This window comes from Chlorocebus sabaeus, chromosome 10 (assembly GCF_047675955.1).
Source record: "Chlorocebus sabaeus isolate Y175 chromosome 10, mChlSab1.0.hap1, whole genome shotgun sequence".
NCBI classification, from domain to species: domain Eukaryota; kingdom Metazoa; phylum Chordata; class Mammalia; order Primates; family Cercopithecidae; genus Chlorocebus; species Chlorocebus sabaeus.
Window position 1 is genome coordinate 126,367,726 of NC_132913.1, and position 13,915 is coordinate 126,381,640.

Below are 13,915 nucleotides of genomic sequence, written 5' to 3' on the forward strand. Positions count from 1 at the left end.
GTACATATGTCAGGAGCAAAAGCTTAGAAAGCATTTGCCTTGGGGCTCGTGCTCTTCAGACTGTGGTTGGAGTCCTGAGACCACAGCAAGAACAAACTCAAGCCAGCCTGCTGGAGAAGCCATGTGCAGGAGCACCAAGGGGTAAGAGCTGGTGCCTACCACCACCAGATCTGTGACAGAGGCCATCAGGCTTAAGCCATAAGATGACCACAGGTACATGAGTGACACCAGGCAGGATTGCCAAAACAAACAAACAAACAAACAAACAAACCAAAAACCACCCGGCTGAGCACAATCTGAACTGCTGACCTACAAAACTGTGAGCAAATATAACGATTGGTGTTTGAAGGCACTACATTAGAGGGTGGTTTGTTATGTGATAATAGATAAGAGATAGATTGGAAGGCTGTAAGAACATCAACCACCTGGCTATGTGGGGAGCAGGAAGTTTCAGATAGGCTTTTGTGTGGGGACATGACCCATACAGGGAGGAACTACCAGCAGCTCAGAGTGACAGGAGTGGAGTGAGCTGGAGACATAGAACCTGGGATTGGAGAGGTCATGGGGCATGATCTTTGTCAGATTGGGTGGGCCTCACAGATGCTGGCAAAGACATTCATTTATACAAAGTGAAATGAGCCCCTGGAGGGAGCAGAGCAGAGGAGGGGTTAGATCTGACTGCATCCTGGTGACACCATTGAGCCTGTCTGCTAGCCCTGAATTTCCTGGAACTGGCTGCCCCAGCCAAGGGCTAGATGACTTGCAACTTCTCCAGTTGTGCTGGGTCCTGCCTCTAGGAGGCATACCTCTCTTTCTATGATATTACTTAGCATGGACCAGCAGTGCCTGAATCCATTCTTAGGTCAGGGGGTTGCAAACTGTGATGTTATAATTCTACCATCCCTCTTTCATTTGTTATTTGGAACACTTCTATAGAGTGAAATATTTTTTCATCAACTCTTACATTACATTGAGGTATAATTCAGTAAGAAACACTAGTTACATGCATGATTCTTTCCCTTTACTTACCAATTTTTGGGACCATGAATCCATTTCCTAGCAGCAGCCAAAAATGACCAATCAGTTTTGTATTTGAGTAACATTGAGACTTAAGGTTTTTTACCATCTGTGATATGTTTCTGTCTATTGCAGTTACTTTTCTCAATCATGATCATTTGCCCTGAAGTGGGGAAACACTCTTTAGTCCCTTCCTGGTCCTTTTGACATGAACATTGTAGTTATTGATGGCTTCCTTGCCTTCTGGTGTAGTAAGATGCTCCAGGCTTATCTTGTTTTACTCTAGACCTAAGTCAACCATTTCTTCAAGGAGAGACCAAAATCTGCACACGAGCAGTGCTCATTGTCAGTGGGTGTTCATTGTCCTGGTTCTTTTCAGTAGTTGGGGTCAGGAAATACAGACCCAAACCCATAGCTGATGTTTCCAACAAATTTAGAATTACATGGTTTCACTTACTTTTTTTTTTTTTTTTTTTTTTTTGAGACAGTCTCACTCTGTTGCCCAGGCTGGAGTGCAGTGGTGAGATCTCGGCTCACTGCAAGCTCTGCCTCCCAGTTTCATGCCATTCTCCTGCCTCAGCCTCCCGAGTAGCTGGGATTACAGGTGCACGCCACCACGCCTGGCTAATTTTTTGTATTTTTACTAGAGATGGGGTTTCACCGTGTTAGTCAGGATGGTCTCGATCTCCTGACCTTGTGATCTGCCTGCCTCGGCCTCCCAAAGTGCTGGGATTACAGGGAGGAGCCACTGTACCAGGGAACTTCTTTTGTTTTACATTCGTACCTCTTTTCTTTGAGGCTGGAGATCTTGATCCCCAAAGACATGAACATAATTATTGATTTGGCTTAGCTCACAATAGTTTTGGAATAATAATAGCAATTTTATTACTAGAAACATGAATGCTGAAAGGTTTAAGCCTTTTCTGCAGTTCTTTTTGCCTTTAGAGTGTATTTCACTAGGGATGTTAAGGCAATTATAGTGTTTTAAAGCTAGTTTAAATTATTTCTGTTTGCGTGGTTAAGACACCAATATGATATACATTTGATAAGGTACATTTGTGTGATTTTGCTTTTGATTCTTTAGGGATTTTCATTTTTTTCATTTTACTTGATTTTATGTATGTAATTATATGAACATTTACATGATTCCAAAGTCAAATCTACACAACAAGATTTATTTGGAGGGACTTGGCTCCCATTCCAGCCCCCTACACCCTATTCTTTCTGATTCTATTTATGTCTTGTTTGATCTTTCCGTTTTCATTTTTTAATTGAAATTTGGTATATATTCCAGGTTAGAAAAAGTCATATGAGTTTGATGCAAGAACAACTTTGATTAGCTCTCAAAGGCATTTTAAAATGTGTGCCAGCTGGGTGCAGTGGTGCACGCCTGTAATCCCAGCACTTTGAGGGACTGAGGCAAGTGAATTACTTGAGGTCAGGAGTTTGAGACCAGTCTGACCAACATGGTGAAACCTCGTCTCTACCAAAAATACAAAAATTAGCTGAGCATGGTGGTGAGCTCCTGTAATCCTAGCTACTCAGGAGGCTGAAGCAGGAGAATCGCTTGAACCCAGGAGGCCAAGGTTGCAGTGAACTGAGATTATGCCACTGCACTCTAGCCTGGGCGACAGAGTGAGACTCTACCTCAAAAAAATAAAATAAAATAGTAAAATAAATAAAATAAAAACGTGTGCCAAAGGCCAGTGTTAGCTCCACTTTAAGAGCGAATGTTAGTGATGTCAAGAAGTCAAAGCCAAAGGATGGGGGGATCCCTAGCGTCCACCTTCTAAACCACAGTCCAGAACAAAGAGCACATTGCATAAGCAGGAAACAACTTATTAGAGGCCATGATAGAATCGTTTGTGGAGCTGAATGAGCAGGCTCTAGGTAGAGCTGTCGAGCCTGGCTTCCGAGCCATACTGCAGAGCTGGAGTTGCTGACTCATGGCATCCAGAAACCAGTGAATCCAGAACCACCTGGAATCAAGGAGCCACTCCTCCTGTAGCCAGCTTTCAAGCCCTAGCGCTTCTGCTGTGCGCCTTTCCAGGAACTGGATGTGCAGACCACACCTCCCAACATCCAGTGCCTGGACATCAGGCTGCCAAGAAAACCCAACACCTCCACCCTGGGCTGACCAGCAACGTGCAAGCATCTTCCCATTTCCTTACATATCCCTAGAAGTTCACCTCACCAACCAGGGCTTCCAGAGCCTGAAAAAGTTCATTTTCATCTTCCCATCTGCTGCAATTCAAGAAGAAAGAAGAGAGGCTAGCTGGAAAGGAGGATGAGGACCCAAAACGGGGAGGAATGATGCCACCAGGAGATGACGCAATTCAACACTGCTGGGTTAGCAACGTCAGACACTTGAGGGCAGAGCCATTACACTGCAGCTGTGCCTCGGCCCCAGCCCCAAACCCAAAGGATTTCTCAAGGGGATTATTTTTTATCTTTTTTTAAATGTGGATTGGAATCTATAACATTTATCTTTTTTCTTGACATATTGGTTGGACATATTTTTGGGGTATTTTGACACCTGTACATGATGTGTAACAATCAAACCAGGATAATTGGGATGTCCATCATCTTCAACATTTGTCTTTCTTTCTGTTGGAAACATTCATTATACAACTTAATTTCTAGCTATTTTGAAATATACAATAAATTATTGTTAACTATAATTTCCCTACAGCACTGCAGAATACTAGAACTTATTTCTTCTATATGACTGTATTTTTGTTCCCCTTGGCCAACTTCTCTTTGTCTCCCTGTCTCCCTTCCTCTTCCCAACCTCTGGGAACCATGATCCTACTCTCCACCTCCATGAGATTTGATTTTTTAGCTCCCACATGTGAGTGCAAACACAAGATGTTTGTCTTTCTGTGTCTGGCTTATTTCACTTAACACAATGACCTCCAGTTCCATTCATGGTGCTGAAAGTGACAGGAGCTCATTCTTTTCATTTCTGAATAATATTCCATTATATTTATATCAGATTTTTGTATCCATTCATCCATGATGGACACTTAAGTTGATTCAATATCTTGAGTGGTGTGATAAACACAAGTGCACAGATATCTCTTCCACATAGTGATCTTTCTCTCTTTCTCTCTTTCTCTTTCTTTCTCTCTTTCTCTTTCTCTCTTTCTTCTTTCTTTCCTTCTTTCCTTCTTTCTTTCTTTTTTTTTTTTTTTGAGACAGAGTCTTGCTCTGTCACCCAGGCTGGAGTGCAGTGGCTCGATCTCGACTCACTGCAACCTCTGTCTCCCGGGTTCAAGAGATTCTCCTGCCTCAGCCGCCCAAGTAGCTGGGACTGCAGGCGTGCATCACCATGCCTGGCTAATTTTTGTATTTTTAGTAGAAACAGGGTTTCACCATATTGGCCAGGCTGGTCTCGAATTCCTAACCTCAGCTGATCCGCCTGCCTCAGCCTCCCAAAGTGCGGGGATTACAGTCGTGAGCCACTGCACCCAGCCAGTATTTATTCTTTTGTGTTGACTTATTTCATATAGCATCAATTACTTCAGGATTCATTCACATTGCAGCAGTTACCAGGATTTCCTTCCTCGTGCCTTACCCAGCAGAGTAGCTGGGATTACAGCCACACACCACCATGCCCGGCTAATTATTTGTGTTTTTGGTAGAAATGAGGTTTTGCCATGTTGGCCAGGCTGGTCTTGAACTCTTGACCTCAAGTGATCTGCCCGCCTTGGCCTCCCAAAGTAGCAGTGGGGATTTTTAAAGGAGAATCCTGCCTGTACAGGATGTGTGCCTTGGGCTTTAGGTTCTGGCTCTTTGTAAGTAGGATTCCATCCTGCTGGTGTCATTGCTGAAATTAGGCAGAAGATTGGCTCTTGGACTTGACATTCAGAAAGTGTTCTTTCTGATGCTCATCATCAAGAATACATTGCACTTTACGACTAGATTCGAGAAGCATCTTCAACCCTGGTTTTTATAACTGAAAAATGATTTTACAGTGGCCCCCAACCCCTACCGCTGCTCTATCACCCTGGGGAATGTGCTGGATGATTGAAATCTCGGGAGGTGGCAGGTGGTTGCAGGGAGGCATAAAGTATTGCCAGAATAAAGCCAACAATGCATGGTACAAGGATAGCTTTTTCCCAGACAGCGTATTTCTAACATTCAGCAACATGATGCTGAAGACCCCTAGAATCTACACAGAAATGTCAAAACTTGGTCAGATAATTCTCCAGAGGCCATCTCTGAAAATTTGTGGTTTCTTAAAATAATGGGTCATGTTCCCTGTTACTTCAGTCTAAGAGAGAATAATTCAAAAGGAAGGCACCAAGACTGGTTTGATGGAAAAGTGTCAGTGGAGCGCTGTGTTAGTGTAAGACTGCTACTGAGCTAATGCTATTTGCTTTGCAAATAAGGAAGTGCTGTTTGACTGGGAGATGCTATTATCAACCCCTGGATCAATGTCATTGATTCATTAATCTGTTGGATTGATTCTGTCACACAAATATGGGCTGCTCTGTCATCTGCTCTCAGTTCACTAAATTCAAGTGGAGGGAACAACCCACTACGTCACTGGGAATGGAAACTAGACCTTTAACAATATCTTGGTTTTTGTCTCTTGGCTCCATGAAGAACTTCATAGAGTTAAACTACAAAAGGATCTGCTGAAGAGCTCAGGTGGGTTCACCTGTGCAGGCATTTTGACAAAAGGTAGTGACAATGGCATTCAAATACATAAATTCATTGCTTTATATAGCACCTGAGAGTTTACTAATGTTTTTCACATCTGAGCAAGTACACAGTTTATTGTCCCAAGAAAGCCCAGGGGCTGTATAATTGTGTCTTCCTATTTTGTGTGTGTGTGTGTGTGTGTGTGTTTTGACACAGTCTTGCTCTATCACCCAGGCTGGAGTGCAGTGGTGTGATCTTGGCTCACTGCAACCTCCACCTCCTGGGTTCAAGCGATTCTCCTGCCTCAGCCTCCCAAGTAGCTGAGATTACAGGTATGCACCACCACGCCGGGCTAATTTTTGTATTTTTAGTATGGATGGGTTGTCACCATGTTGTCCAGGCTGGTCTCGACCTCCCAACCTCAAGTGATCCACCCGCCTCGGCCTCCCAAAATGCTGGGATGATTACAGGTGTGAGCCACCATGCCTGGCCCCTATTCTTGAAGACTATCCCCAGGTGACAATCCCAGCAGTGTCATTCCACTGCAGCAAGATTAAAGCCAAACTAATAGCCATCAAATTCGCTGTGAAAACATATCACCTTCTCTTACTTGCTGCCCTAAGGAAAACGTGCAATAGAAGAATCTTTCAGAACACTAGGTCATTTTTTTAAAAAACACAAAGTCACATGAAACAAAGCACACTTTTTTACATATATGAAAGGAGCATTCACAGCATTTTCCATACTCAATAATGAATAAGTACCCCAAGAACTGTATTTACTTCTGTGAATCTTTATTGCGTGATATTTAATTCAAGTCCAAGTGAGCCTGGGTGGTCCTGCAAAGAATATTCACACAGAGATACATTATAGTACTTATGCTATTAATACATTGGCTTTATTAGCCTTATCACTGACTTAATTTTTGAAAGAAAAAAACTCAAACTAAATCAATAACCTGAGTATTATTTCCCAAGTTAATGACATTTTCACTTGGGTTTTAATTCAGCAAATTCCCCTCCTCAAAAGAGAAGAATGCTGTCACTTCCCCAGACAACCTGCAGGTGACTTTGGAAACGCTGCTAAATGCCACCGTGCCTTATTTTCTCCTATTTATGCAAGGGGTCACTGCCCAGGTAATGACTGTGAGGGGCTGGCAATACAGCATAAGAAAGACACTCCAAATTCCGTTAACCAAGGTTTTCTGCAAGCACCCGTCAGTAACACAGACTCCAGTACTTTAATCATTGTTAAAGTATTTTAAAATAGAAAAGATATGCCATGAAGAAAGTGCATCCAGACGACTGCACTCGGCTGCTGGTTATGACAGCACCTGGGCGCCCCGGGGGTTGCAGGTGAAATCCTCCAGGCCCATCTCCCTAGGCAGAGAAGAGCCTGCAACCCAGCTTGCGCTCCCCTTCCAAGGCGTCCCCGGGGCCTCTGGTCCTCAGGGCTGGGCTGAGCCCTGGGCTGCTCAGGACCAAAGCTCAGCTGTTTCTCTTTCAAACTAAAGTATGAACTCTCTCTGCTGGAGAGAGAGACAGAAAGAAGGACAGCGAAAGAGACACACCGACAGAGCCAGAGTGACATAGGGGCACGCAGACAGGGAGACAGGGGTGGCGAAGCAGGCTACCAGGCAGCTCTGCTCCTCAGTAAAAACCCTCCGCATCTGGGAAGGGAGAGATGTCGCTGGATCTGGGTCCTTGGACCCACACAGGGCTGGTAAAAAAGCAGCAAATCGCTACTGTTACTGCTCTGAGCAAAGAAACCAGGGAAAGTCCAGTTGGGGAAAAACAGGCCCTGTCCATCTGACGTGAAGCCCCAGGAAGGGATGCAGCCCAGCACAGGCAGGACGGCTGGGGACCTGGCTTCTCTGTCTCTCTCGTTCCTTAAATTTTTATTTGAGAATTTTGAAGAAAGGGACCCGGAAAGCTATTTTGCTGTACTAGAGGGGCCGTGGGCCTTCCCAGCGCGGAGGAAGTAGGGCGGTCAGGCCCGGTGGGGCTGGGGGCGGTGGCTCTGCAGAACATTTAGTCATCGAACTGAAGCCGCGGGTCCGGTGCGCAGACACTGCGCAGGGTGCTGCTACCGCGTCACATGCATGCGAGGGCCTGCTCCTTGGCGTTCTGCCTTCCTTGACGGATTGTTGGTAAAACGTCCCCTAGAACGGCCGGAGCCAGGACCCTTAGACAGGGGCGTGAAGAACCCGCTCTCTGCTGTTCTCGGGTTTCCCAACGCGGTGGTCGTGGCCCGCGGGCCCCACCTCGCGGCCCGCCTGGCCTGCCGGAGGAGCAGCGGAGGCCGAGCACTCCCCGGCCTCGGGTTCAACTTCAATAAAAGGGCCCAGCCCGCCCTTGATCACGCGGCTTGCCTGACAGCCAGGTTCAGGCCCGGGCCTAATTGAGCCCGGGTCACCTGGGAATAGGTTCAAAGGCATCCAAGCCGTAAACCACCTCCAGGCCCAGAGCCAGAGCGGCCTGGCGAACAAAGAGCCCCCGAACCACTTCAAACGCGCTCACGCTCAGCGTCCAGATGGCCCGGGGGCCGGGGTCCGTGGTGTCGCTCACCGAGGCCGGGTCCCACACTCCAGCCACCCTGCGCCCTCCTGCTCGGAGCTGCCCGCGGGCGCCCAGCGCAGCGGAGGCCGGGCCCGGGGCAGCCTCGTGCAGCTCCTGGAGCGCCCTCCATCCTCCGCTGACCCGCGAAGCGAAGGCGGAGGGCAGAGACTGGGGCAGGACAAGGCGGGCCAGCAGGCGCCCCAGCCCGCGCCCAGCAACCCCGGGCAGGGCCAGGCAGGCGGGCGCGGCGGGCACCGGGCGCTCCCGCAGAGGCTCGCTGTGGCGTTGTTTTAAAGGAGTTAGAAGAAGGTTCGGTAAAGGCATCAGGCGGGGGCTTCCCAGCAAGCCGGGGTGAAAAATGGTCCCCGACATGCACTCTAGCCCCAAAGGTGGCATCTCTACGGATCTTGGCGGCATGTCCTTGGGCACGGGCGTCTCCAGGGGTCCCCGACTGCCCTTACACTGGCGGTCGGGGCACCGAGACTGCTGCCCGCGCAGCTCCCCAGACCCCAGGCCTAAGCTTGCCGGCCGCGGTGCAGACTAGCTGTGCGCCCGGGGGGGGCAGCCAAGACCCACAGAGGTCGAGGAGGCTCCTGGCTGTGTCCTTATCTTCGGGGAGCGCATCTGGGGCTGGACTCGCCTCTCGAGCCCCTCAGGCCGAGAGAGAGAGACCCCCCCCAAAGCCCAGTGGGGGCCGATCTCTACGTTAAGGCGCAGACAAAGCCAGGCTTGGCCAGGCCTAGGGCTCGGGGCGCCCGGAGAGTGTCCTGCGTTCGGGGTGGGGGCGCGGGCGGCGGGCGAGGACCCGGCCCCCGGGATGCCCTCCGAGGCCGGGGCCGAAGGGGGAGGCAAAACTGAAAGTGCCGCGCCGGGGGGCGGGGGCGGCCGGCGAAGGCCCCAGAACTTGTCCTGCCCCCGGCCACCGCGGCCAATCAGCGCGCCGCCCTAGCTCCTGACAACTATTTAGCAACCCAGCCCGGCTAGAGTTTCCAAAAAAGTTAGAATAACTTCCTCTCCCGGAGACCTCGGTTTTTGCACAAGCCGGCCTTGAAATCAGAGCCTTTCCAGCAACTCCGAGAGCGTGTACTCGGCGACCGCGGGCTTGGCCAGCGGCGCGCGCTCGGCGCCCCGGCGCCCCCAGCCCCACGCGCGCCGGGCGGGCGCCATGGAGGAGGGCTCCAGCTCGCCCGTGTCCCCCGTGGACAGCCTGGGCACCAGCGAGGAGGAGCTCGAGCGGCAGCCCAAGCGCTTCGGCCGGAAGCGGCGCTACAGCAAGAAGTCGAGCGAAGATGGCAGCCCGACCCCGGGCAAGCGCGGCAAGAAGGGCAGCCCCAGCGCGCAGTCCTTCGAGGAGCTGCAGAGCCAGCGCATCCTGGCCAACGTGCGCGAGCGCCAGCGCACCCAGTCGCTCAACGAGGCCTTCGCGGCGCTGCGCAAGATCATCCCCACGCTGCCCTCTGACAAGCTGAGCAAGATCCAGACGCTCAAGCTGGCCGCCAGGTACATAGACTTCCTCTACCAGGTCCTGCAGAGCGACGAGATGGACAATAAGATGACCAGCTGCAGCTACGTGGCCCACGAGCGCCTCAGCTACGCCTTCTCCGTGTGGCGCATGGAGGGCGCGTGGTCCATGTCCGCCTCCCACTAGCGCCGCGCCACCCACCTCCGGACCGGCGCGCCAGGGTAGGTGCTGCGCGCGGGACGGGCGCCCTCCGCTGCGGGGGGCGGGCGGCAGGGGCGCAGGGGCACTGGGGCCTGCGCGTGTCTCCTCGGGAAGGCCCCGCGGACCGCGGTGGTGTGGATGCCGTGCGCTTTTCCTCTTAGCAACGAAGGCGGGCGGGCGGGACGCTCCCAGTCCCAGGGACACCCCTGAGTGCAAACTTCCACGCGAGGGTGTCAGTTGGGAACCGGCGGACCGGTGACTTCCCCGGCGCGGTCCGAAGATACTTAGACAAATGTTCACATTTTTCATTCTCGGTGGTGTGAGGGTGTCCATGGTTTGCGGTGGAAGGAACGGGCATCGGAAAAACCTACTGGGACCAGCCGGGGACTGGGAGATGGGGACCGGCTGCCCTTTGCGTCCGCCGCAGCGCAGGCCTCCCGCGAAGCTGCCCGAGCCAGTGGTATCGGGCTAATGGCTTCGCTCTCTTCCCGGGCATGGGTAGAGTGCGTTCGTCGAGCGGACACTCAGATCTCCCCAGTTGCTGGCGCCTGGGGTCCCCTGGCCGACCCAGTAGACATAGAGGTGTGGGCCTGCGGCTCCAGGGTTTGCCTGGGGAGGACGAGAGGAAACTGCCCTGCGCTTCGGGGCCAAAGCAGCCGCAGGGCCGGGAGTGCCCGAGAAGGGCCCTGGGCCGAGGGCGCAGATCCTGGAGCGCGGAAGCAGGGGGGTGGACGCAGCCGCGCGGAGCCCCAGGGCGCCCGCGGGCAGGTGGAGCCGACCTAGGAGTTGGGAGCCCTGAGTCCCAACCTTGACCCTGGAGTGCCCCGGAGGGGCCCCGCCCGTGCCGCGTCCTGGGTTCAGCCCCGCAGGGGTGGGCGAGGGGTCCAGGCTGGGAAGCAGGTCTGGGGGACAGGGAGGCGGTGCGCGCCGGGCCCTCCCTGCGCGAGGAGAAGGCTCGGGGGACACAGCTGCCAGGAGCACTCGAAGTTCTGGTTTCCTCTGGAAGAGCGATTAGGGCGTCCTGCACCGGGTCCTTTTCACCAGACACCTTTCAAGTCCCTTTAGACAGGCTCGAGCCACAGAGGCGCCGTCCTTTCCCGGAGGCTTTGCGAGCAGGCGAGCCCCTCTCTCATCTGCCATCCTGGGCCATGGAGGGGCACAGGGTTCTTTTTGCTGGGGCCGCGTTAAAAATCCTTCCTCCTTAGTATGTTTTAGTTCCTCGCACATCTTGTGATGTTTTTTATAAAAGTCTCTACTTCACACAGAAGGAATTTAGATTAATCAAGAGCACCCGGCCGCCTATTCTCCCAAACATATCTATTTCTTTTTTTATGTGGTACTATAATATCTGCGAATGTTGTTGCCGAGGCCACGAAAAGCTGATCTAGCACAGGTGGGTTTTATTTCATTTTTTCAACTGTTATTTCGATGTCACTGAAAATTCTTTCAATGAAAGAGCCTCCTGAGATAATGATAACTGTATAGTTTTTTAAGAAGAATTTTCAGCAGAAAATAACTTGTGGGAATCTTCTCCTGTCTTTGTCAAAAACAGATGGAAAGTGTCTCAAATCACATATTTCTCTAGGAAAGTTTGGATTGGCTGAGTACTAAACGCTACAGTGGGGTAATACATTAATTCTGGTTTTCGCTGCCTAAATAATGAGCTTCCATTAGTTGCTTCCATTTATGCTTTACCTCATTCATGGTTTATAGCACATCTGAAATAAGAACAAACAGATGAGGAATGTCATCTTTTTAAAAACACACACGTTGAGCCATGTTTAAGGAAAATGTCACTGTAATGATCGTTAAGACTGTCCTCCAGAAAATTACTGAAAACAAATACCAGTAGATATGATGCTGCTAGAATTCAGTAGGAACATTTAAAATTAATTTAAAAATAATTTCACTCCTCAAAACTTAGAGAATCAGCCATAGGCAACCTTTAAAGATTATAGAAAAATAAAATGCAATACATGTCATAAATAAATAAAAACAGTGCTAAAAGCTTATTTGGAAAAAAAAGTCCTTAAAAATATAATCAATAATTACACAGGTAGTGGGAGAGCCGATGATCTATAAGGAGCCTATTTATTTTTATTTTTATGTACTGGACTATAACTGAGTAGTTCAAACAAGCTAGTTTCTTTAAGTAGATACTCTAAAAGGAGAGAAAAGAAATATGGAAAAAATTTATTCATGAATGATTCTGGACATACTTTGTTTTTATTTATCAGGCACGTTAGGCAAACTTCTTGTCATTCTTTTTGTTTTTAACTCATTATTCCCTGTAAGATCAATACAATTATAATTGGTTTGATTCCTGAAAATGTTGCTAAACAGCATTTGTTTTTATTTGTAGCATTTCTAAGAAGCATTAATTGTATGCATCAGTAAAGAATCTCTAGACATTTCAGTACATTGTAAGTGATTTTAATGTTTGATGTGGGATGTTTTCACGTATGTGAAGAAACTGTGTCGAGACTAACAGCAGCACAAAGCCTAAGTTGTCCTTTGAAAGGAAGAGAAACACAAGAGATGGTGGAGTGCGGCTGGTGCTGATATCTATCCTGCCTTTCTTCTTTGGCCTGGTATTTAAAAGCACAATTAGACAATAAATCAGGTGTCTTTGGCCAGTCAGTTGGATTCATCTAATGGAAAAATCTCAAAAGGATTTTTTTAGTATTCTCATTAAATGCCTGAGCCTTTGCAGCAGGGTCCCGGCCACCTGGCTTGGAGGATGGGGGAAGGTGACCATTAGTTTATCAGAAGTTTGTCCTCTTCCCTGCTGTGTGGTTAAAGAAAACATCTTCTCTAACTTCTGCAAAGTGTGCACAGATTTTCAATAGTTTCCCTTACTCAACAACCTTTTTTTTTTTTCTGAGAACTTTTAGCTACTTTGAAGAAATTGCATGACCCCTTCACCATCTAATATACGTTAGCCTTTTCCTCCCTCCTGAAAATTTACTTCTCAAAGGTGTTTGTTAACTGCTGTATTCGGGATGCTAGAAAATCAGTTCTTCGCGGAGAAGAACAGAAATGCAGAATCCCAACGGAGCTTTTGCTTGTTTAGAAGAAGTAGAATGAAAGGCTGAGCTCCCTGGAATATAAGCAATGTTTGGTTACAAAATGCTTATCAACGAGATCTGATGTAGGGATTTGACCTGTTGGTGTGGGTCTTGTCCCGTTAAATATCAGCAGTCCTTTCGGCCTTGCATCAGGGAAGTCTTACTGCTCATCCTGCTGGAGAGGGACTTCCTCAGACTTCAGTGTCTGTCTGAGGCCATTTGAGATAGAATCCTTCACTGAGGTTTCCTGAAACTCATATTTTCAGACAGATCTTGAGCTGCACCATGTTCTCGTCATCCTTGCTGCACTCTGTTCTGGGTAGACGGCACAGATGCCGGATTCCTTTTGCCTGGCAAAAAAATAAAAATAAAAAAATAAAAAAAACCCCCACACATAAAGTAAACTCTTTCTGAGCAGAGCACTATAACTCATAACTTTAGTTTAAATCTGGGCTTTAAAAAAAACAAATATTTTAATAAACCAATTTTAAAGGCTGAACTTTTATGACAGTTTTTAAGCTTAGTATTTATATTAATCTATTCTCACTGGTGTCTTTAAAAACCCTGTGAATGCTGGAATGTCTGTTTATGTTTGTGTCTTTTCCTGGGAAAGGATAAATGTGCTGCAAAAAGCAAACCAAATACAGAACTCTCCGCTAGCAGAGAGTTCACAAATGAGGCAATAAAATTCAAAGAAGAGATGAATAAGTTACTGTAGCCAAGGAACGGAAAACCATAAAGGAGAAACAGAATCTAATAGATGCAGACATGGATGTTTTCAAAAGTAAAGCCAAGATGAAACACTACAAACAGAAACTGATTAAAAAGATATTCCACATGGTCACCTGAGTCTACACGTGATAAAACTGCATAGCACTAAACACACACACACACACACACACACACACACACACACACACACACACACACACAGGAGTGCATGTAAAACTGGTGAAATC

At 48.5% G+C, this 13,915-nt stretch overlaps 2 protein-coding genes across 2 annotated transcripts in view; one reads left to right on the forward strand and one right to left on the reverse strand.

Annotated features, from left to right (window-relative positions):
- Nucleotides 1–5,721: 5,721 nt before the first annotated feature.
- Nucleotides 5,722–9,129, reverse strand: LOC119625261 (uncharacterized). Its single transcript, XM_038001298.2, has one exon. The coding sequence runs from the start codon at nucleotides 8,640–8,642 to the stop codon at nucleotides 8,079–8,081; it is 564 nt and encodes a 187-aa protein (XP_037857226.2). The 5' UTR covers nucleotides 8,643–9,129; the 3' UTR covers nucleotides 5,722–8,078.
- A 109-nt stretch (nucleotides 9,130–9,238) lies between these two features.
- The window catches only part of TWIST2 (twist family bHLH transcription factor 2), a 61,071-nt gene continuing 56,394 nt past the window's right edge, over nucleotides 9,239–13,915 (forward strand). The window contains exon 1 of the mRNA XM_007966855.3: nucleotides 9,239–9,908. Coding sequence (XP_007965046.1) covers nucleotides 9,391–9,873 — 483 coding nt within the window. The 5' untranslated portion in view covers nucleotides 9,239–9,390 and the 3' untranslated portion in view covers nucleotides 9,874–9,908. The remainder of the gene's footprint in view (nucleotides 9,909–13,915) is intronic.

Bases quoted from the DNA above. Each gene is read 5' to 3' on its own strand.
- LOC119625261 (XM_038001298.2), bottom strand. From the start codon at position 8,642: ATGCCGCCAAGATCCGTAGAGATGCCACCTTTGGGGCTAGAGTGCATG.